At 41.7% G+C, this 24222-nt stretch overlaps 1 protein-coding gene across 1 annotated transcript in view; it reads right to left on the bottom strand.

The window, feature by feature from the left end:
- Positions 1–7916: 7916 nt before the first annotated feature.
- Positions 7917–24222, bottom strand: part of LOC115141202 (mannosyl-oligosaccharide 1,2-alpha-mannosidase IA-like) — a 240448-nt gene continuing 224142 nt past the window's right edge. Inside the window, exons 8-12 of the mRNA XM_029679931.2 lie at positions 22925–23040; positions 19677–19896; positions 16641–16813; positions 11508–11623; positions 7917–9775 (exon numbers count right to left, since the gene is read on the bottom strand). Coding sequence (XP_029535791.2) covers positions 9631–9775; positions 11508–11623; positions 16641–16813; positions 19677–19896; positions 22925–23040 — 770 coding nt within the window. The 3' untranslated portion in view covers positions 7917–9630. The remainder of the gene's footprint in view (positions 9776–11507; positions 11624–16640; positions 16814–19676; positions 19897–22924; positions 23041–24222) is intronic.

Below are 24222 nucleotides of genomic sequence, written 5' to 3'. Positions count from 1 at the left end.
TCGTAGATAGAAGTGAGATTAAGATATATACGAAAAAAGACTGGCAATTTACAAGGGATAAGACACGGGATAAAATAAAGACAGATATACACGTCCTACTGTGCCGCCATCTTTGATTGATCAAATATGTTGCTGCAACTATTTTTTTAAATCTTGCTGCTCAGCCACTTTACCCCTGATTGTATGCACATAACTACCTCGTCTATCACTATCGTTATTGATACTGTTCGTGTACATACTGTATGTTATTTTATTTATGTTGACACTGTCTATTTCTGATATTGCTACTATGCAAGTAACCATTTGGCTGTACCATTTACACATTCTGTAGAGACCCATGCACTTAGCAAGACTTATATAAAAAAATGAATATAGATATGTGTGGTTGTAACATGATTTTGTGACTTACCACACAGACTCACTAAACACAAATACTTTGTTTGTAAATTATGTCTGAGTGTTGGAGAGTGCCCCTGGCTATCCATCAACTTTTGATACTTAAGTACATTTGAAGTAATATTTTACTAGTTTACTTTTTACTTCAGTCATTTTCTATTAAGGTATCTTTACATCTGGACACTTTCTGTTTCCCTGGAATTTTTCCTTATTGCAGTCTACTACCACTTAATCTACTACCACTTAGTCTTAATCTTTACTATCTTTACGACCTCACATGTGAATCCTTAAAGAGGTGGGTGGGGCTGGCTTAAGAGGGTGTGAACAGTGCTGAATGGGTGTAGACAAAGGAGAGCTCTCCAGTAGGTACCAAAACATTCAAAGGTCCTTTTCTCAAAAGTGAGTTTACAAGTGTATCAACTTTAAAAGCAGGATTACTTTCCCATTGTTCCTCAAAAATGCAGTGTATGATACATATTTTGTAGCTCTGAGTCTCTACTTTTTACCAATGTAAAAAAAAAACATTTCAAATTTTGCTACATAAGACCGAATCCAGGGGGTGAGTCACATATCTCTACAGATCTGTCTACCTGGTCAAAATCACTGATTCAGATCCCCTTCCAGAGAAAACTAGATTCAAATAAAGGTCCTATCTATACCATTTCTATAGGCAGAATTATGTATTTTTGTTTGGGGTCAAAATGGCCACAAAGGAGTTAGATTTTTTAAAACAAAGTTCACAGTGATACAGAAACACACACAAAAAAAGGATTTAGATGTATTATGAACAAGTTGATTGACAAAGTAATGAAAAAACTGTAATAAACCACCTTTGGGCTATGAGATCTACAATATGCCTCTTGGGTCAAAATGATCCTAGTCGATAGTTTGAGGGTTACAAAGAGGATAAGATTGCTCCAGAGCTCCACTCAGGGCTCAGCATCTGTACATTGATTACTGCTCCTCCTCAGTTGAGGAGGTCCATGTAACTAGACATAATACCAGCACACAATACAAACTAACCCTGAAAATGCTCATGTAAAACCATTGTTAAGTGTTATTCTTCTCAAGGATGTGGTACTCAATGCTGTTTGACCCTGGTTGAATCATTAGAAATGCAATAAGTGATCACATTAACCTTTAAATCAGGCATAGCCTGCCTATTATCCTGTAAAACACAACAGAATCTCTGAGCAATGAGTTTCATTTCAATCAATATTGTGAGACAGCCAGGAAACACTGCACAGACAGAAACACCTTTCAGTTTAAACAATTATCCAGTTAACATATTTTGTATTCTAGAGCGTTGTCAGTCTGTGTGTTCCAAAAAAGCTTTTGCACACACCCATCAGAACACACATAATTGAGATGTGTTAAAAGCATAATGCAGGTTTTCCTTTAACAAAATTGTTATGGCTTGGAATAAACTAGGCAAAACTCACCCATGTTGATTTTAGTATACTGCTGTTAAAACAAAATGATGGTATGAAGCCCATTCAAAAGCACCTGCACAATAACAAGAGAAAACAATCTCCTATGTGAAAATACATCATATCGAAAGAGAGAGCTAGAGAGCCCTCAAACCATTGTCAGAACACCACCTGCTGAGAAAACAGGGCTCGTTCCAAAGTTTTTAAAGCCTTAAATCTCTCCAAACTGCAGTCGCTGTAATGTAACAGAGAGGGCGGTATGCATAGTATACAGCACTGTGAGTGACAATTGCATATTGATTACAATGAACTTGGTAGAGCATTTGCGTTAGATTAATCAGGACAGACATTCTGAAATGGGCTCTCTGATTATTCAAAGCCTCAGGAGAAAAAAATAAAACATTAATTGGCATAAGAGCCAGCTTCACTCTGGCAACGGCTGACAGACTGCAAATCACCAGCTCCAAACACAGCATTGACAGTCATTGACGTTTACTGAGGCAGAATCATTTGCCATTGTTGTTTTGCTCACATTGTCTTCTCTGTCATTTTAACCCTGAACCGTGTGACCTTGAATTACCATGAAATCCTGCAAACTACAGTATGAATCATACAATAGTTCACTGAATAGACTTTTTGTCTTCTTCTGTTGAACTCGGTGTTCATGAGGGTTGTGTTCAGTAGTAATGAAACGGAAGGAAACGTTACGAAACGAGGAGGTACTATCTGGAATTGTCCAATAAGAAAGGTTTATTTCTGTTTCCGTTGTAAAATATTTTGCTACAGTGTTCTCTAATGAACATGAGGTCCCAGTGCTATTGTGGATGTCTGTGTTAGCAGCTGATGATGCAGCTGTGCTCTCCCTAACAAGGTGTTGGTAGCTGGGGGACCCAGGACTATTCGACCTTGAGAAATGCAGTTTTCTGACAGACCAATTAGCACGCCTTTGTTCTGGGGAATCGGCTCAACACACACCCACATGCACCCAGACTCACGAGCCAGTAACTGAAAGGTCGCTGGTTCAAATCCCAGAGCCGGCATGGTGGAAAGATCTGCAGTTCTGCCCTTGACTAAGGCAGTTAACCCAACAACTGCTCCCCGGGTGCCAATGAGGTGGAAGTTGATTAAGGCAGCACCCACACCTCTCTGATCCAGAGAGGTTGGGTTAAATACGGAAGGCACACTTTGGTTGAATGCATTCAGTTAATCAACTAATTAGGTATCCCCTTTCACGTGCACACAGTTAGAGGTAACATAAATCCTTGTCTCCTCTCACAACCTGGAAAATTCCAGAATTAGGCCTCTATTATGATAATGTTGAACAGCAATGTGAGTATGCCTGTATGCCCTGGAAAAATAGGATCATTTCCCAACATCATTCAAACTTGACATTTAAGATTTGATAGTCACGAAATTGGACAAAAACATCAGGTTTCATAGATTGGATTAGCAACGCAATCCAATAGTGAAACCTTTAAAGTCATCAAATAAAGTGTAATTATCTCCTAAAGGTATGTATTTCATTCTCTTGGCAATGCATTCAAATCAATACCATTCTCACTGAATGTAGTCCTGTCTACCAAGCAACAGCAAGCATCATTTCCAGAGTAAAAGTCAGAGTAAAACAACGCTTGTATCCAATACATCAACCCATCTGTTTATACTGTAAATGTTGTGCTCCATTTTCATCGCACTGAAAACAAAAGCAGCCATTACTGCTATATCTCCAACTGAGGGAAACACGAGAATATAATTTTTTATTTCACCTTTATTTAACCAGGTAGGCTAGTTGAGAACAAGTTCTCATCAGAATTGAGCGAGGATAGAGATGAATCCGAAAGGAAAGGGGTTCATTAGAATTTGATCATGCTGAATGCTTTTGCCTCCATTGTTTGACCTTTAGTCTGTCATAATTAGGTCTGCTATTTTTTTTATTTAACTCGGCAAGTCAGTTAAGAACAACACCCTTAATTTCAACGACAGCCTAGGAACAGTGGCTTTAACTGCCTTGTTCAGGGGAAGAATGTCAGATTTTTTTTTTTTTTTTTTTTTTTTTACCTTGACAGCTCAGGGATTTGATCTTGCAACCTTTTGGTTTCTAGTCCAATGCTCTAACCACTAGGCTACCTGCTGCCCATCCTCAAAAGAGGACTTTATGAAACATGAAAGTCTATCACAACATACAGTAAGGAATTAAACAGGTTGAAGGTGTTTTTCACCTTTACTTTCCCCTATGTTTTTTCCATCCTCTTCCATCGAACAAGGACACAGAATTGTCTGGCAGAGTCTGCCTTTGGAAAATTGGCCTTTCACCGCAAAGAGCTGTCAAAAACAAACCCGTCCTTTCACAAGATTAGATATGGGCAGTTTCTTATTTTTTGCTAAAGTATTATCCTGAAAATCTTTCAATTGTTTCTCGTTTTTAACTCTTCAAAATCCTGAGAGAAAATGACCACTTAACAAACCATGAAAGACAAGACACAAGGAGAGAGAGGGGGCATGGGTAAAAGCCATTGAGCATGAAGTCAAATCTTGATCTTAATTTCATCCCTGGAAGAGGGAGGTTATAAGGAAATAAATGATTGAGTCTGTCTCGCTGCATCCCTGGTCACCGGAAGAGACAGAGGGAAGTGAGCAGGCATATGCTAGTACAACATCTCCCTCCCCTCTTCTTTACAGTACAGACTGACGATAATAGAAATCCCCTGCCATTCCCCTTTGTTATCCACACACACACCAGGTCCACGCCAAGCGTTGTCAGACCTTCCTCTGCGAGGCGGCCATATTGATCGCAGTACATGCACATAGGGCCCCAACACGGGGAGAGCTATGGAGGCCGTAAGTGAGCCGTGTGGGGGCGCCGAGACCAAGCTGTGAGAGGAAGATAACAATGGCCGCCCACTAAGCAGCGGTGACGGGCCCCCACCGTCTCCTCTGCTCTGTTTCACCAGAATTATTAAGGGGAAAAAAGACAGGGATTATTACTATCAATCCCAGGTGCATTCAAATGGACAGTAATCCCCCCCATCCGGAGCCCCCAGCACCGAACAGGGCTGCTCGTGGATGCACACCATGATCCCTTGCTCTCACCTTATTTCTAAGAATTTAAAGCTAAGGCATGTCTTTGTCTCTGTTTGACTCAAAAAACATTGTGCAAAGGGAAGAATGTGGGACGCTTTCAGGCATTTCTTAGAAAATACAATTGTCTGTTTTTGTCTGCTTGACTTAAAACATTACCTAAGCAATGGACATTTGCTCTGTTGACAAAATGTGCCAAATATAATCTATTTTATATTCATATAATACAATTCTAATAATTTGATTTGGATGAGCCATTCTGGTTACATGTGCAGGTATACTATTTGGAGCAGAATGAAATTAAATTGGCCCTCCTGTGATCCATTGGTGTGATGACTAAACCCACATTATTCATTTTCTATTCCTAATTGCTGGAACGTTACCTATCCTGGAAACTCCCCCCATCATTTAAATTTGTAATGAACTTCCCCTGTGCAAACAATGAAACAAATTTCATCACTCAGTGAGCACCTCATCTCCTCTCATGGAAATCAATGAGGAAAGATTACATTAAAGCGCAAACTGATATACTAGCAATGAATCCAAGCTATTCTGAAAATATAGTTTACCAAGATACCAATTACTTCGCACTGGAAGAAGTTAAGCTACACTCAAGCTACCCTGAAGAACATGCAGTTTACTCAATTAAAGTTACTTTGAAAGAGTAGTTCACTACATCCAAACTATTTTATGATAAATTATCATATGTAAATCTGAAATGTCATAGACAACAAATGGCAAGAACCGATCACTTTGGGGTTATATGTTAACAGAATGTGTAATTTAGCCTATTAAACACAAAAACTATTTGAAAATAAGTGAAAATAAGCCAGGTCTAATGTGTAGTTCCAGTAGTTAGCTACACCACTAAATGGAAAAAAGTTAACTGCTGAAAACACTACCTAGATTTGAAATGAGTTAATCTACCACTAAGCTATTGCAAAATGTAGTTAAATTACTAGTTGAACTGAACATAGCAAGATTCAACAACAAAAGTAACAGTCAGTATCTGGTGTGGCCACCAGCTGCATTAAGTACTGCAGTGCATCTCCTCCTCATGGACTGCACCAGATTTGCCAGTTCTTGCTGTGAGATGTTACCCCACTCTTCCACCAAGGCACCTGCAAGTTCCCGGTCATTTCTGGGGGGAATGGCCCTAGCCTTCACCCTCCGATCCAACAGGTCCCAGATGTGCTCAATGGGATTGAGATCCGGGCTCTTCCCTGGCAGAACACTGACATTCCTGTCTTGCAGGAAATCACACACAGAACGAGCAGTATGGCTGGTGGCATTGTCATGCTGGAGGGCCACGTCAGGATGAGCCTGCAGGAAGGGTGCCACATGAGGGAGGAGGATGTCTTCCCTGTAACGTAAAGCGTTGACATTGCCTGGAAGACAACAAGCTCAGTCCGATGATGCTGTGACACACCGCCCCAGACCATGAAAGACCCTCCACCTCCAAATCGATCCCGCTCCAGAGTACAGGCCTCGGTGTAACGCTCATTTCTTTGACGATAAACACGAATCCGACCATCACCCCTGGTGGGACAAAACCGCAACTCGTCAATGAAGAGCACAAGTCCTGTCTGGTTCAGCGACAGTGGGTTTGTGCCCATAGGCGACGCTGTTGTCTGTCATGTCTGGTGAGGACATGCCTTACAACAGGCCTACAAGCCCTCAGTCCAGCCTCTTTCAGCCTATTGCGGACAGTCTGAGCACTGATGGAGGGATTGTGCGTTCCTGGTGTAACTCGGGCAGTTGTTGTTGCCATCCTCTACCTGTCCCGCAGGTGTGATGTTCGGATATAGCGATCCTGTGAAGGTGTTGTTACATGCGGTCTGCCACTGCGAGGATGATCAGCTGTCCATCCTGTCTCCCTGTAGCGCTGTCTTAGGCGTCTCACAGTACGGGCATTGCAATTTTTTGCCCTGGCCACATCTGCAGTCCTCGTGCCTCCTTGCAGCATGCCTAAGGCACGTTTACACAGATGAGCAGGGACCCTGGGCATCTTCCTTTTGGTGTTTTTCAGAGTCCGTAGAAAGGCCTCTTTAGTGTCCTAAGTTTTCATAACTGTGACCTTAATTGCCTACCGTGTGTAAGCTGTTAGTGTCTTAAAGACCGTTCCACAGGTGCATGTTCATTAATTGTTTATGGTTCATTGAACAAGCATGGGAAACAGTGTTTAAACCCTTTACAATGAGGATCTGTGAAGTTATTTGGATATTTACAAATTATCTTTGAAAGACAGGGTCCTGAAAAAGGGACGTTTACTCCCCAACACCGCGCAAAACTATGCATTTATGATATTGAATAAGTTGAGTTTTTGAGACACAGATGGCATAAAGTATGTCTAGATGTTATGCAAAGAACTACCTTCACATGAGTTGTACTCAATGTACAGACTGTTTGAAGGCTTAGCTGGCGTGCCCTTCTATGTTCGGCTCACTCTTTCACACTATACCTTCTGGCTTCACTTAACCAAACACCCACTGGCTTCACTCAACCAAACACGCACTCCCCAGCAGTGTTTAGTGTACCTGGGCCCAGATTCACAAACCACTTCTTATACAAAAACATGAAAAGCTTCTAATGGAGTTTTGTGAATCTGGGCCCTGAACTACAACGTGAACAAGAGCCAAGAGCTATGTAAATATTTTGAACCTTGATGTCATGGAGAGTGATCTTGTCTGATATTGACAGTCTTGGTTGCTAAGGTATAGGAAACATTGTATTGGTAGACCTGGAGCACAAAGCTACAGAAAGCAGAGCTTAGGAGCTTTGCAGATTTTCAGCATTGGTGGTAAAAATACGTGATGAGGTTTCATATGTGAAGTATGGCGAAGCTCTTAGGTCTTCCACATCAATAGGTTAAGTTGACAGTCGTGTATTCTGGAAATACACTTAGTCAATGTGTTGGAAGGTGAGGTCAAACAGATTTTACAGTCCATACCGTAATAACCATAAGCAGTAATATTAGGGACAGACAACAACAAAAAATCCAGACAAAGCGAATGAAGTTGCTTTAAATGTACAAAGTTGCACAGGTCTTTTATCAGTATTTGAAAATATTCAACAATGAAAGATAAGTAATAACAATAATTAATATCAACCAGAACTATAATTAAAGTCAAACATTTTTCCTCTTTTACAGAAACACCTGAGGGAAGCAAATTAAAAAGAAATGAAAATAATTATGGAATTAAGTGAAATAAATCACAAAATAAACTGAAGATAAGCTAATACAGGGGTCCATTACATTCATCCAGGTATGTACAGCACATTCTCTCCATAACTGTATTGGACAGCAGTGATGATAGGAATAAGGATGAAATAGGAAAGCGCCATTCACATTCCCCTCAACGGTGTACATTTGAGCAAACCCTTAACCTCAAGCCTAACTTTCCCCACTGTGGATTTGAGAGAGCTGAAGCTCTCGATGAGGGCTGTTAACTTTGGCAAGCATATTTGAGCCCAGTCGTACTAGGCAACTAGGACTAGCTGTGGTGATATTGCCTCTTGGGTGGTTGTGACTGCTTGTGTTACAGTAACAGGATTGAGACTTGTGTCTTAGTCACAGGACTGACACTAGTTCTATAGTGTTGCAGTAATATGACTGACACTTGTGTTACGATGTTGGTCACAGGACTGACACTCGTTGTAGAGTGTTACAGTCACAGGACTGACACTCGTTGTAGAGTGTTACAGTCACAGGACTGACACTCGTTGTAGAGTATTACAGTCACAGGACTGACACCCGTTCTACAGTGCTACAGTAACTTGTGTTACAATAACAGGACTGACACTTGTGTTAAAGTCACAGGACTCACACAATGTGAAGTTACGCTCTGAAAGGCGGTGAGGAGGACTCAACACAGACTTGGCCTTATGAAAATATGTCACCAGTATTGTACTCAAAACAAATGATAAAGAAAAAATGTGAGACACTCCCTCTCTCCAACAACCTCTTCCGTTTTCAATTGTTCCCATGCCTGTTATTATTCATTTAACCTGTTTCTGCAAAGAAACTCTGAATAAACAATCATTTAAGGTGGATTACATTTCACAATTGTCTATACATTTTAATATTCAACACCATTCAACACTCCATATTAGTCCGTCATCTTACTATTGGTCAAATCTCACCACAAAATAATATGTCTAGGGAATTATGAGAGGGTGAACAAAAGAACGAACAACTTTGGTCAAAGAGACAGAGAAAAAGGCCAGAAAAAAAAGCAATGACAAGATCAAGTGAAATCATTGATTCTGTTTTTCACCGCAATCGATTAAAGAAAAAGCTCAGTGGTTTTCTCTCTCTCTCTCTCTCTCTCACAATATGGCCCATAACACAGCACTCCTCCCATTACATTTGGGTCTGCAAGATACTCTTGGTTTCCTCACAGAGGAAAGAAGGAAAGAAAAAAAGGTGCTCTTTTCATGAAAATCATGTTCGTCTTGATTGTCCACAGAAAGTAATGCCGGCAGGAAGTAGTCCCGGCCCGGCTCAAGGATATACAATCACAGCGTATACGACAAGATCCTTTACTGGAAAGGAATTAAAAGTCTGTGACAGGGCCCAAGGGGCGCTGGCCCTGCATTTTGTTGTGGTGGTGTTAGCGGTGTGTAATGTTGTCATGTGTGTGCGTTTGTATGCATGTGATGTAAGAATACGTGTTACTCTGTGTCTGTATGCAGGTGAGTTGTGCAGTGGTTGTACAGCAGGCTGCTACTCCGAGGTTGTCTTGTCGTGTGTCCCTCCCTCCCCCTGTAGGCAGCTCTTGCGGACGACGGGCAGGGGGTGAGCTTCCGTGTTGAACACCCAGTCCTCCAGAGGAAGCAGGTCATCGTCAGAGAAGAGCAGGTATAGATACCTGAGAGGGACAAACAGCGTCAGTGTCTGGGGGAAACGAACGGCTAGAATAAAGGATTCCCTGGCTAGTTTTCTCCTAGACTACGGGTATCTAAACAAATACATAATGGCTATAATGCTATTGTATGAGCCAATAAAACATGTTTTAATCACGGTTGGGCAATGATAGATGAACTACTGATGTAACGACATGACATTCTTTGCTTTCGTAAAACAAGTCTCTTTAGTCATGTCTCACGACTACTGAATGAATTATTGACGAATACAATAAATGATGAACAACCGCAAGGTGACGCGTGTCCTTTATTTAAAGAAGCGTGTGCTTCATTTCCCCCCCAACGTTTCTTTATCTAAGGGGGCCAGACGGCACTCACAAGTTCCTCATGGCTCTATTAGGTCTGATACATCATCACAATGTGGATTGTCCACATCACCTAACCAGCCCAGCGCAAACTCGGAGTCTGAGAGGGGGGCAAGATGGAGTCTTTCAGCTGAATCAGAATGGGAATTCCTCAATTTCTTTTCCTTTCGTGATAAAAAAAAAACACCATTGAAAGGGTTTGTCTGTAAATGTCGAAATGAAGATACTGTGCTTGAGTGCACTCAACATATTGTGTGAATATCTTAAGACTAATGTGAGTGTTCTCACGATGGACAGGAACGTCGATAGGGCGGAAAGTGTATACCAAAGCTAATGAGAAAAAAATGAATCATGCATTAAGACCCTATAGAGTCTAAGACAGGGGGATGGGGGTTCTACTAAGCTAACGTATGGAATTGTTTTAAGATGGTCATACCAAGGATCATTTATCTATTTGATTTTAAGTTTTAGGATCCTTTAAGGTATCAATTATTTTACTTTAAGATAACAATTAATTTATGAAACATTGAATTTGTCCTTAATGCTATTAGCCCATAGAAATGCATTGAATAACAGCTTCATACATGGACAAACAAACAGATAGTCCCCCCCCAACAAAAAAATTATCTAAAAGAAGTTTGTTCTGAACTGTCTGTCCTATATCTGAGAGATATAAAGAAAGATTAGGAATGATTTTCTTTGTTATTTTCTTGTGACGCTTGTGGGCGTCCCAGAGCGAAACAACCGACATGTACATGTTTGTGAGAGTCTCATCTTTCCATAGAGGGGTCAAACTACTACAGGCGTTTTCGTGAGAAGACAGATTTTTCGGGATGTGTCGTGGTCCGACAAACCCCTCTCTAGCTTTGCCACCTTTCACCGCAGATGCGGAAGGGCGACATCGGTGGGTTGAGACGCAGCCCATGCAAAATGAAATCTCTAGCATAAACTGGGGATTTTTGTATTATGCTAATTCGATTGACCGTAGGGGGTTTTAAACTGCATATGCCATTTACTTCATACTACTTCTCAGAAACTGCATATGCCATTTACTTCATACTACTTCTCAGAAACTGCATATGCCATTTACTTCATACTACTTCTCAGAAACTGTATATGCCATTTACTTCATACTACTTCTCAGAAACTGCATATGCCATTTACTTCATACTACTTCTCAGAAACTGCATATGCCATTTACTTCATACTACTTCTCAGAAACTGCATATGCCATTTACTTCATACTACTTCTCAGAAACTGTACATGCCCTTTACACTTAGCAGAATAAGCTCTGTAGCCGTCTAAAAAGCAAAGTGTTTGCTGGTATATTCTCAGTAGGGGGGAGACGTTGACTGGCCGTGTTACACTTACTTGAGTGTCTCGGAGAGGAAAAAGCTTTGTTGCATGTTATCGTGGCTGACTGTCTGGGCGTACACGTCTCGGATCCCAGAGAAACCAGCTTCGACTCTGCAGTGTTTCTCCAGAGCCTGGGGAGGAGAATAGAAAGAAGAGCGCAGGAGGGATGTTCATGTCAAATGTATTATAACAGTAGTCAGCCAATGGGCACAGACAGCATCTTCCTACCTATCGACGTAATGACTGCAATTCATATCAAATCAAGCTTCAGTAGTAGGACTGCAGCTCTCATGTGCTGGAGTTGGGCAACCTCGAATAAGGGAGCGTTTGTCAAGGGGGTGGTCATGTGCTAATCATCCTGGCTAGTTCTGCCCTCACGTCAGCCTTGTCAGACGTAGCGTCGCAGGGCCCTAATAAGGGAACATGGGTTGTTTATGGAGAACCAGAGAGTGATGCGTCAACCTAGTAACATGTCCTCAAACACCCTCTTTTACCTCACAGCACATTCACCTCATACGACACCAAACACCAAAGCCTACTTGTATTAAGGTCTTGTCTGGGGCACCTTATACCATATTCAACGGCGTCCAGCAGCACGAGTGAGAACAAGAGGTTGGGGTCGAGGTGGTAAATGGGGGCAGAGCTAATAATGTGGCTGTAGAAAGGACACCTTCGCCGTGGCAACGGGGGTTGGGATGATAGATGTAGCATTCATCCTGTGTGATCAGACTGACAGGGTTGACACATGCATTAATCATGGGGCACAAAGGTCGGCAAAAACCCACACTTTGCTTCTTCTCGTGCAGATCCAACAGCAAGAATGGTGGTCTGTGTTAATTATGGTGCATTAGTCTGCCTTTGTCAAGGGGTAATAATATGCTAATCGGCCTGGCTAGTTCTGCCCTCACACTGCCTTGTCAGATGTAGCATCGCAGTGCCTTGACCGTGTTCAATTATATGTACTGTACATTAGTTCCTCGAGAGAATATGTATGGATAGAGACGAGTACAGATGTCAGATCTTAATTTGACCCCTTTTGTCCCAGAAGGATAATCAGTTAAAAAAAAATCTATTGTTTTATTATATGTTGAAGGCAAGCAACAGGTATAATAAATTATTGGTTTTCTCAGTGCCTATGTGGTCCTACAGCCACTAACCCCGGCACACATACAGTGGGGCAAAAAAAGTATTATTTTCAAATCCTACAATGTGATTTTCTGGATATTTTTTTTCTCATAGTTGAAGTGTCCCTATGATGAAAATTACAGGCCTCTCTCATCTTTTTAAGTGGGAGAACTTGCACAATTGGTGGCTGACTAAATACTTTTTTGCTCCACTGTATGCCAGAGTCGGCATGGCTTCGAATCCGGCCCACTACCCTTTGACTCATGGATGAATGTTTTTTTTTTAAGCATTAATTCTGCACATTTACAGGATGAATTGCACAGGGTTACAGCACAGGTGTCAAACTCATTCCACGGAGGGCCGAGTGTCTGTGGGTTTTCACTCCTCACTTGTACTTGATTGATGAATTAAGGTCACTAATTAGTAAGGAACTCCCCACACCTGGTTGTCTAGGGCTTAATTGAAAGTAAAAAACTCAAACCTGCAGACACTAGGCCCTCCATGGAATGAGTAGGACACCCCTGGGTTACAGGGTTAAAACCGAAACAACTCGAAGGTTAACAGTTTGGGGTAGGCAACCCTATTCCTGGAGAGCCGCAGTGTATGCTGTTTTTTTTTATTTAACCGACCTGGAAGACCAGGTGTGTTGAATTTAGTCAATCACTGAACTGATCAATTAGCTCAGTTGGTCAGTTCAGTGATTGACTAAATTCAACACACACGGTTGGTACTGTAATCAGAACAACTTAGTCCTTTTTGAACAGAAGGGCGATTAATCTATTTGACAAACATTCTGTGCAATCGAAATAAACGATTTCATCATTTACCATCAAAATTCTACTGGCAATTACCCAACACTGTATGAATGGAAACTGTTGGTGTAACCTATTGTTATTATTTTATTTGTTTCCTATTTATGTTCTCCTAAAGTGTCTGGTATGGTCATTTCTTATCAAGATCAGGGGTAAAATATCCCTGGAATAATATTTCAAATGTGTAAATAAATCAAGTCAATCGGGAGATTGATTTACAGTTGAAGTCAGAAGTTCACATACACTTAGGTTGGAGTCATTAAAACTCGTTATTCAACCACTCCACAAATTCCTTGTTAACAAACTATAGTTTGTTTTTGCCCAAACTATCTACTTTGTGCATGAAACAAGTCATTTTTCCAACAATTGTTTACAGACAGATTATTTCACTTATAATTCACTGCATCACAATTCCAGTGGGTCAGAAGTTTACATACACTAAGTTGACTGTCTCTTTAAACAACTTGGAACATTCCAGAAAATGATGTCATGGCTTTAGAAGCTTCTGATAGGCTTATTGACATCATTTGAGTCAATTGGAGGTGTACCTGTGAATGTATTTCAAGGCCTACCTTCAAACTCAGTGCCTCTTTGCTTGACATCTTGGGAAAATTTTGAAAAATCAGCCAAGACCACAGAAGGAAAACTTTAGACCTCCACAAGTCTGGTTCATCCTTGGGAGCAATTTCCAAACGCCTGAAGGTACCACGTTCATCTGTACAAACAATAATACGCAAATATAAACACCATGGGACCACGTAGCCGTCATACTGCTCAGGAAGGAGACGCGTTCTGTCTCCTAGAGATGAACGTACTTTGGTGCGAAAAGTGCAAATCAATCCCAGAACAACAGCAAAGGACAATGTGAAGATGCTGGAGGAAACAGGTACAAAAGTATCTATATCCACAGTAAAACGAGTCCTATATCGGCATAACCTGAAAGGCTGCTCAGCAAGGAAGAAGCTACTGCTCCAAAACCGCCATAAAAAAGCCAGACTACGGTTTGCAACTGCACATGGGGACAAAGATTGTACTTTTTGGAGAAATGTCTGGTTGGCCATAATGACCATTGTTTTGTTTGGAGGAAAATGGGGGAGGGTTGCAAGCCGAAGAACACAATCCCAACCGTGAAGCACGGGGGTGGCAGCATTCACCCAACTTATTGTGGGAAGCTTGTGGAAGGCTACTGAAAATGTTTGACCCAAGTTAAACAATTTGAAGGCAATGCTACCAAATACTAATTGAGTGTATGTAAACTTCAGATCCACTGGGAATGTGATGAAATAAATAAAAGCTGAAATCAATCATTCTTTCTAATTTTATTCTTACATTTCACATTCTTAAACAAAGTGGTGATCCTAACTGACCTAAGACAGGGACTTTTTACTGGGATTAAATGTCAGGAATTGTGAAAAACTGAGTTTAACTTCTTCGAGATAGGGAGCGCTCTTTTAATTTTTGGATAAAAAACGTTCCCGTTTTAAACAAGATATTTTGTCACGAAAAGATGCTCGACTATGCATGTAATTGACAGCTTTGGAAAGAAAAAACTCTGACTATTCCAAAACTGCAAAGATATTATCTGTCAGTGCCCCAGAACTAATGCTACAGGCGAAACCAAGATGAAGTTTCATACAGGAAATGCCCCAGATTCTGAAGGCGCTGTGTTCCAATGTCTCCTTATATGGCTGTGAATGCGCCAGGAATGAGCCTGTCCTTTCTGTCGTTTCCCCAAGGTGTCTGCAGCATTGTGACGTATTTGTAGGCATATCATTGGAAAATTGACCATAAGAGACTACATTTACCAGGTGTCCGCCCGGTGTCCTGCGTCGAAATTATTGCGTAATCTCCAGGTCCATGCGCGTTCCATTTCTTCAGAGGATAAACTAAACTGCCATGAATGACTTATCATCGAATAGACATGTGAAAAATACCTTGAGGATTGATTCTAAACAACGTTTGCCATGTTTCCGTCGATATTATGGAGTTAATTTGGAAAAAAGTTCGCGTTTTAATGACTTAATTTTTGTTTTTTTTCTTACCCAAACGTGATGAAGAAAACGGAGCGATTTGTCTACACAAATAATCTTTTTGTAAAAACTGAACATTTGCTATCTAACTGAGAGTCTCCTCATTGAAAACATCTGAAGTTCTTCAAAGGTAAATTATTTTATTTGAATGCTTTTCTTGTTTTTGTGAAAATGTTGCATGCTGAATGCTAGGCTTAATCCTATGCTAGCTATCAATACTCTTACACAAATGCTTGTTTAGCTATGGTTGAAAAGCATATTTTGAAAATCTGAGATGACAGTGTTGTTAACAAAAGGCTAAGCTTGAGAGCAAATATATTTATTTCATTTCATTTGCGATTTTCATGAATAGTTAACGTTGCGTTATGGTAATGAGCTTGAGGCTGTATTCACGATCCCGGATCCGGGATGGCTAGAATCAAGAGGTTAAATGTATATGTCTAAAGGTGTATGTAAAAGTCCGACTTCAACTGTATTTGTGCCAGAAAGGCGTGGTAGACCTAGAAGGTAGGCCTATATGTGCGTGCTGAAGGCAGCAGCCCTAGCAGCTAGACCACCTCAGGCCACGACTGAACTACATTTTTACCTTTGGATCCACTTGAAACTTGTATGATGTAACCTAGTGTAGACCAATATTTATCTTGTGTTATTAAGCTATATAAAATGATAAAACGACAGTTGATGTGTATGGCTGCATTTCAGATACATTTTTGAACATTTGAATGTTGCAGTAATAGGACCTAGGCCTAGCATTTAAGCGAGCGAGAGAGAACATTATTTTGATAGCAAGCCCTGTCCAAATGACTCGACTGCCCCCCACATGGAGAAAGGACAGCTGCTATTTTTCAGGGACTCGTTTTTGAATTTCCTGATGCAGCAGGAACATTCTCTACCACAAGAGTGATCGCGTTAAGATCCGACCTCTGAATGTGTTTTTAAATCATATTTCAAGAACACATTCTAGAATCACTGTTTTATTGTTCTTTTAAACATCCTTGTTAAATGCACTTTAATGATAAGAGCCAGATCTCCACTCAGTTTAAACTCATTGCTCAACAAAACGTAACAAATATAACCACAAGATATTTTGGAGATAAAGTACCAGAGTTACAAGTCATTACTTTAGTGACATTATGGCTGCAGCATGAAGACCGTGCAACGTTAACGTCTGCGTGACTCACCTCCACTGCCTCCCAGCCCCACTCCCGGTACTTGGGGTCATGGGTCAACCTCCACATGTACATGTAGCTTTCGATGACCTCCGGCCGCAGGATGTAGTATCTGTCACTCAGTCTGGTCGCCGTGGCTTCTGCCCCACCGTCGAATCGGAATGCCTCGGGCCCTAATTTCGTAGCTAAAGGGAGATTAGAGAGACACAGAGTGAACAGATTAAATGATGTACTTAAAAAAAAACATGAGGGATGAGGAATTTTATTTGAGTCAATTTATATTTAAGTTAATCGTTTGTTCAATCAGTCTTCTGAGGTACTGAAAAAAAATGTAAACGAACAATATAGCTGTGGGTGAATTAGCAACGCACTATAAATACTATATCCCTGGCACACAGTCACGAATCCAACATTACGCTCGAAAAAGTCATGGAATATGAGCTCCACAATAAAGACCTGTTCCCCAGTTGGTCTTGTAATCCAGATGGTCTACACATTCTCTCTCTGTTAGCCGGCTGCCACTCTGGAAGGCCATAGCGACAGCATGTGAACAGGATTCCCATCTACAGTAGCACAATGGTTGCTATTCTGGGTAAATTCAGGTTAAGACCATTGGCATGGCAACATTTCACATTTTGAACCGCAATCAGGATGTGTGTGTATTACCACGTATGTTACATGACGCATGTTTTACATATTGTGTTTTTTCCCCAAACCCTAGTGGGATATTTGCCAGGTCAAAAAAAAAAAAAAAAACGTGTCACATTCGCATTTTCACATGTGAAATCACACGCACATGTTAAGCTTAAATTTCACGTGAAATTATATTTCACATGTTAACACCATCTTTTCACATGAGGAGAATAACATGCTTTCACCTTACATGTGAATTGCAGTTTGCGAATATCGGATATGCATTTATATTTCACATGTGGAATTGCAAGTTCACACGTGGGGTTGAAATAATATTATTCCCCTCACATGCGAAAAGATGGTGTCACATGTTGTAGTAGCAAAACTTCCACTGGTGGAATTCGGGTGACCATTTTGCGGGACAGAATAAAAAGAATGTTCTGACAGGACGATGGATCACGTTCAAATGGGGACATAGTTCTGCCGTATGAAGGTCACTTGCCTGTTAAAGGGGCAATCCTTAGTTTCTACATCCATTTTTGGACTTTCTCACTGTAGTCACAACATCCCATCTGGCAGGAGAGGAATGAGAGCAGCAATGGCAGTGGTGGCATTTCCCTCCTTGACATCATCTCCTTTCTATTCCAGCACACACGACCCGACTCCAACTTTCTTTCTTCTTTTTGAGAACAGAGAGCCCATCTGTCTTTTGAACTATTGACTGTTTTATGTTTCTATACATCAACTCCGATCCAACCTTCATCTCCTCCCCAACAGCGAGGCACATTAGCCAATGATGGAAAACTTTCAGACATTTTCTCTCATGTCTGAATCGATAGCCCCAATGCTGCCTGGCCTGCCTTGTCTTGGCTAGAAGACGGGGGCCAGCCGGCCCTGTTGTGTTGATGGCACAGATCCAGACTCAGAGAGGAGCGGCAGAAGGAGAAACCCTTTTAACCTCCTTTCTCACTCCAAAGGCATCCAATCCAACAGAAGCTAAGAGGCTCTGAAGTGAAATATTGAGTAGCCCTCTAATGAGAAGGGAAAAAAAGAAGAATGAAAAATGAAAAAAAAAAGCAGAGGATGGCAATAAAAAGGAGGCGGCGCCTTTTGGGTGGGGAGATCAAACGTCTTCTAAGTATATCGAGAAACCTGTTATGCGATGAGTCACATTAGCTGTATTTTCAGGATGAATCCAGTCTGCTCACCCTGTGGTGGAAACACTCAAAATTGATTCTGAAGAATATATTTCCGTGAAGTGTCAGGGCCCCAAAAAATGGCAAGGAAGTTGATTAAAAGCAATACGGAAAAATGTAAAATGGCAAGGAAGTTGATTAAAAGCAATACGGAAAAATGTAAAATGGCAAGGAAGTTGATTAAAAGCAATACGGAAAAATGTCAAATGGCAATTGGAGTTCAATTTATGCAACTCTTTTGAGTTGGATATTTACTCCATTTGGTGTCGTTCATATGAACACCATGATCAGAATGGTTTTAACACAAAATGGGTTTGGGACCATATAAACCAAAAAATACTGTAAAATTAACTCTTGTGATTTTACTGTGTGTGTGGAATCTCATCAAGACTTGAGGATCTTGGTCTTGTTTGATTTTCGACCCTCTCCAGGTTGAGTTGTACTACAAATCATTTGCCTGTGGTGTCAGACTCTCATTCTCTGTTTATTCTACAAATGACGGACATCTTGGTATTTCTCTCCATTCTGAATCACCACTGACTGCTTTCAAAGGAGTACTGCTTTTAAAAGAGGTCTGGTAGGACAGCATGAGTGCACATTGAAATGCCGAAAGATGACAAAGAATAATTTTGAATAACTTTTATTCCTCACACCAGAGACATGAGGTTCTGCAGCTCCCTATTAAGCCTTTACATCCAGCTTTTGAGGTGTAGCTTCCAGCTAGGAGTGATTCTCTGGTTTATTCAGGGGGAAATGAAATGTAAATTGGCTGCAGATTGTTTTATGTCCAATATGACTCCACCTCTCCCTGACAAAGGCCATGCAGCCGAAACACTTCAGAGTTTTTAATCTTTGTCTCCATTGAACATGACATACAAATAAAGGCATTTTAATTGATTATATGAAGAGTGACTTGATCCTCCATTCTTTTTGATGACCAATTTACCTCTTTTACCAAAGAGAACCTACTATGAATCAATCTGTCTATTTTTTTTCTTTTTGGGGTCACCAAATTCCTTCACTTAACAAGATAGTCTAACAGCAATGGAATTTTAATGACTTGATAATGTCCTGCACGATAACAGGAAAAGCTACAATTGCTCTGAATACCCAGAGCAGCATCCAGACATTGGATATCCAATATCCTTAAATACTCAACTCATACCTGTCCTTGGTCACACAGATGTCCTATACTCAATTCCTTCCCAGTCCTCCTCACCAGATCTACTGTAGCTCTCATGGCAGGTGTGCGTAATCTCTGCAGCCAGGTCCAGGTAGTGCTGTCTCTTCTCTGGAGCTCCGTCGTCCGCACCGATCACCACCATGCCCCCGGAGAAGCAGGCCAGGTGGCCCATCTTGTGGTCCAGGATGCCCCCCCTCCACTCCGCCATGTAGGTCAGCCCGCCAGGGGACTTCTGCACCAGGTTAGCCTCGATAGCCTGGGGGGGGGGGGGGGGGGGATTGACATTTATAAATGGGTGAGACACAGATAAATCTATATTAACTGGCTGCACACTAAAGCATTTTGTTCAACTCTGTGTTGCTCTGCATCCTGCTGGAACTGTGATGGGGAAACATGGTTAGCTTTTATATTAGACCGCGGACACACACACACACACACACACACACAGAAACACCTCCATTCACATACAGTAGAACACAGCTTTTCTACCTTCGAAATTTAATCCAGGCTTGTTTTTCTAGTATTCTATATGTACAATTTTAACCGAGTTGAATTCTTCCCAAAGGGTCGACACAGCTGTAACTCAGACAAACAACATTTCACACAAGCACTGATATTTAACCCTTCCTCCTAGGCTGAGTCCCCTCCACCCGTCTCCCTTTCCACTTTCCCAAAGCCATCTGACTCCTACACATAACCACTAATTTCTGATGTGGCAACCATTCTCAATGATCCCTCAGATACTATAATATTACCTCTGATCTATCATGTCTCTAGTATAGCAATGTTCAAAGTTTACCCAGAATCCAACATGGGGAAACACTGAGAAAAAAATGAAAAAAAGACTGCAATTTTTTTTCAATTTAATGTCTGATCTAAGAAGAAATACTGGAGAAGCAATAGGAAGGTCTGGAATACATTTCTATCTACAGCACAGGTGTCATGGCAGTGCTGGGAATGGCAGCTGCTTCAATTTGTGTGTGCCCAATTTGTTGTATGGCTTCTATCCACAATGCTCTGTGGATGCATGTTTTGTAGACATACTATCTATTCACATGGCCATTGTGAACAACATGTCCACATTGGTATGTGTGTCTGCATTTATGTGTGGAATTAGTTATACACCCCATAACACATGGACAGGTCTGTGGCAAATTGACGTCAAGCCTCCTTGACATTCTATTCTGACTCCAGGAGAGAGAGAGAGAGAGAGAGAGAGAGAGAGAGAGAGAGAGAGAGAGAGAGAGAGAGAGAGAGAGAGAGAGAGAGAGAGAGAGAGAGAGAGAGAGAGAGAGAGAGAGAGAGAGGTGGAAATCTGGTGGAAACAAAGGAGAGATAGAGGGATGGACAGAGAGGGAGAGAGAGAGTGTGTGTGTGAAACAGAGGTGGAGAGCGAGAAAGCAGAGAGAGAGAATAGAGAAAGAGGGAGACTTTAAGAGGAAATCTATTGAAGTTTCTCTCTCTCTCCCTGGTGCAATCTCTCCTGCCAGTTTGCCTTTCTTTGGAAAGTTAGGAAACAGAGTAAGGCATCTCAGGAGATCAATACCCAATGACTCATTTTTCTCTCTCTCTCTCTTGCTCATTATGTGTTTGGATATAAGAATGCAATGCATAGCATAAACTTTTATGAAATGGCCAATCCACTGGCTAGATAGGTGAAACAAGTTAATCTAGCGCATAAGACATCGATCCCTTCCATTGTCATTCTTATGGGTGGCCCCTGCGGGAATCAAACCGACGATCCTAAAACCTAGCAAGCATTTCTATGAAATCTTACCCCCAGATTTGACACTGCTCATTAAAACATAAACTTCCCAGTACTCTAGTACACACTGAGTGTACAAAACATTAGGAACACCTTCCTAATATTGAGTTGCACTCCCTTTTGCCCTGAGAACAGCCTCAATTCATCGAGGCATGGACTCTACAAAGTGTCAAAAACGTTCCACAGGGATGCTGGCCCATGTCGACTCCAATGCTTCCCCCAGATGTGTCAAGTTGGCTGGATGTACTTCGGGTGATACCATTCTTGATACACACGGGAAACTGTTGAGCATGAACAACCCAGCAGCATTGCAGTTCTTGACAAACTCAAACCGGTGCACCTGCCACCTACTACCATACCCCATTCACATACCCTTAAATCTTCTGTCTTGAACATTCACCCTCTGAATGACACACATACACAATCCATGTCTCAATCGTCTCGAGGCTTAAACACCCTTCTTTAACCCGTCTCCTCCCCTTCAGCTACACTGATTGAAGCGGATTTAACAAGTGACATCAATATGGGATCATAGCTTTCACCTGGATTGACCTGGTCAGTCTATGTCATGGGAAATGGGTATTCATAATGATATGAATGCTACTGTAATCCATGTTTTCCCATGACTGCATTCCTTACGGACAGATATGGTGAGAAGTTTCTAATTAGGCGTTGTCTGCCGTTACCATGTTGCTGGGATTAATTGAAATGTGTGGCATTTCATACCGTGTCTTAATTAGCATCTAAGGGGACGTTCACTTTGTATCCATTAATTAGTATCTACCTTCATTTGAAAGCTAATCCATTATTTGAATACTAAGGCAAATGAATACTGTACTAGCTCCGCTTGAGAGCACTATACAAACACAAACAGTGTGGCTATGGTGTGATACCAGGAAACTATAACTATGTTAAATACCTGGCCACAGGAGAGAGATTGTCTATAATTCATGTATTTGCCTCTGGCTTGACCCTCCAATGAGCAAATAGTCTCATCAGCCTAAAAGACGAGCATCAATGGTATTTAAGGAGAAGATATTGTGCTAATTGATGGCTGAGGGATTAGGTGTATGTGTGTGGAGGAGGTTGTGTGTGTCGTGCCATGTTTGTGAGGGTGTATGTGTGGTGTGTGAGTGAGCGTGTGCGTGTGCGTGCGTGTAGGGGTGCCATATGTGCATGCTTGCGTGTATGAGAGTGTTTGCTCACGTACGCGTTTGACCGTATGTTTGTGACTCTGTGCGCACACTTACACACACACACACACACACACGTGTGTGTCGCGTGTGTGTCGCGTGTGTGTTTGTGCCACCCAGGTTGCCGATACTCGTTATGATATGCTGTAGAAGTCCGCTGAATTCTAAAACTACAGCGATAGCAGACCCCAGTCCTCCTTTCCTTCGTTCCTTCCGTCCACATATCCTTCCGTGTTGCATATATCCGTCCCCTACAGTGCTTGCTGAGATAGAGCGGCCCCCTGACGGCAGCTCCCTCTCTGCCTGCTCTATGGGATGCCTCCTACCTCCAGAGCACCGTAGTACATCTTCTTAGCCTCCTCGTCCGTCTTGTCTGACATCAGATATGATTTGATCAGATACTCGTAGAAGCTATCCCCCAGGCCGCCAATGGAAACGTGATCTGGGAGAGGAAAGAGAGAGAGAAATCGGACGTTATTTCCCACACAGGGGAGGGTCTTTTTCACAAACATTATTCTGTAGTCTCCACAGGCAGGCGACCTTGGGTTTACTAAACCCAATAACCAACGAGTCAAATAGAATCAGAGTGTACGTGGGAATCTCTTGTGGGTTATGACAGACTGACTGACTTGTGGATTCATACTCTGAGTAACCTTAGCACAGAAAATAACATTGTCATTATGGCTGGCTTTATCACGTACCCACACAGTTGTGGTTTTAATTGAAATAAAATGTGAATTGGTTGGTACAACTTCAGATATGAATACACTTGTGATTGTTGTTTATTTTTCCTCCCACTCAATTTCATGCTAATTTAACAACTCTGGATAAGATACTGGGTTGGAGACATTTTTTTTTCTGCACTCACACATCTACACACACATCCACGCACGCACGCCCGCCCACCCTCCACCACCACACACCCCTTACATGCTGTGAAAGGTTATCACGCAGCGTTCTGTTAGCCCTTGACAACAGAACAGCAGAGACTGGGGGAGATGTGTGTGTGTGTGAGTCCATGGTTTCTGCTCTGTGCCCAATGTGCCCATGCTGACAAAAACACAGGCCGTGCTGAACACCCACAGTCCCTCTCCTTCCTCTCCTCCTTATCTACCTGCTTCATTAACCATTCACCCTCAACAACAATTAGCCCCATAATCAGCCAGATTAGGACATTCAGGCCCACATCTTCAGATGCCGTCTCAGGCATCTCCCATTCCTCTGCCTTTCAGTTGAATCTGAAAAGATTCAATTCCCCGAGGTAATTGGATTCATTATCATTTTAATAACCCAGAGCGAGGCGATTTACATCCCTGCTTGAGACTGACATTGATAGTGAAAGAAAGAAAAAGGAAGAAAAGGGGATGGATGGATGACAAGGATGCTCCAAAGGATTTAAATAGGAGCGCTCCTGCAAGGTCGGAGGACTGTGTAGAAAGTCAGAAGATCAGGTTCACGGACGACTAGAGTGTAATAACGTGGAATTATAGTGTTCCTGTACAGTATTTTTTTTTAAAGTCTCAGAATTGCCTTTGACTGGGTTTAACCAGAGACGTTCTTTACTGCTGCACTACAATTACAAAGGCGGTGCTTGTCAAAACGCTTTCCTGTGGACACAGGAAGT

This window comes from Oncorhynchus nerka, linkage group LG14 (genome assembly GCF_034236695.1).
Source record: "Oncorhynchus nerka isolate Pitt River linkage group LG14, Oner_Uvic_2.0, whole genome shotgun sequence".
Lineage (NCBI taxonomy): Eukaryota > Metazoa > Chordata > Actinopteri > Salmoniformes > Salmonidae > Oncorhynchus > Oncorhynchus nerka.
The sequence above is the reverse complement of the archived record's forward strand: the minus strand, read 5'-3'. Positions and strand labels throughout refer to the sequence as shown.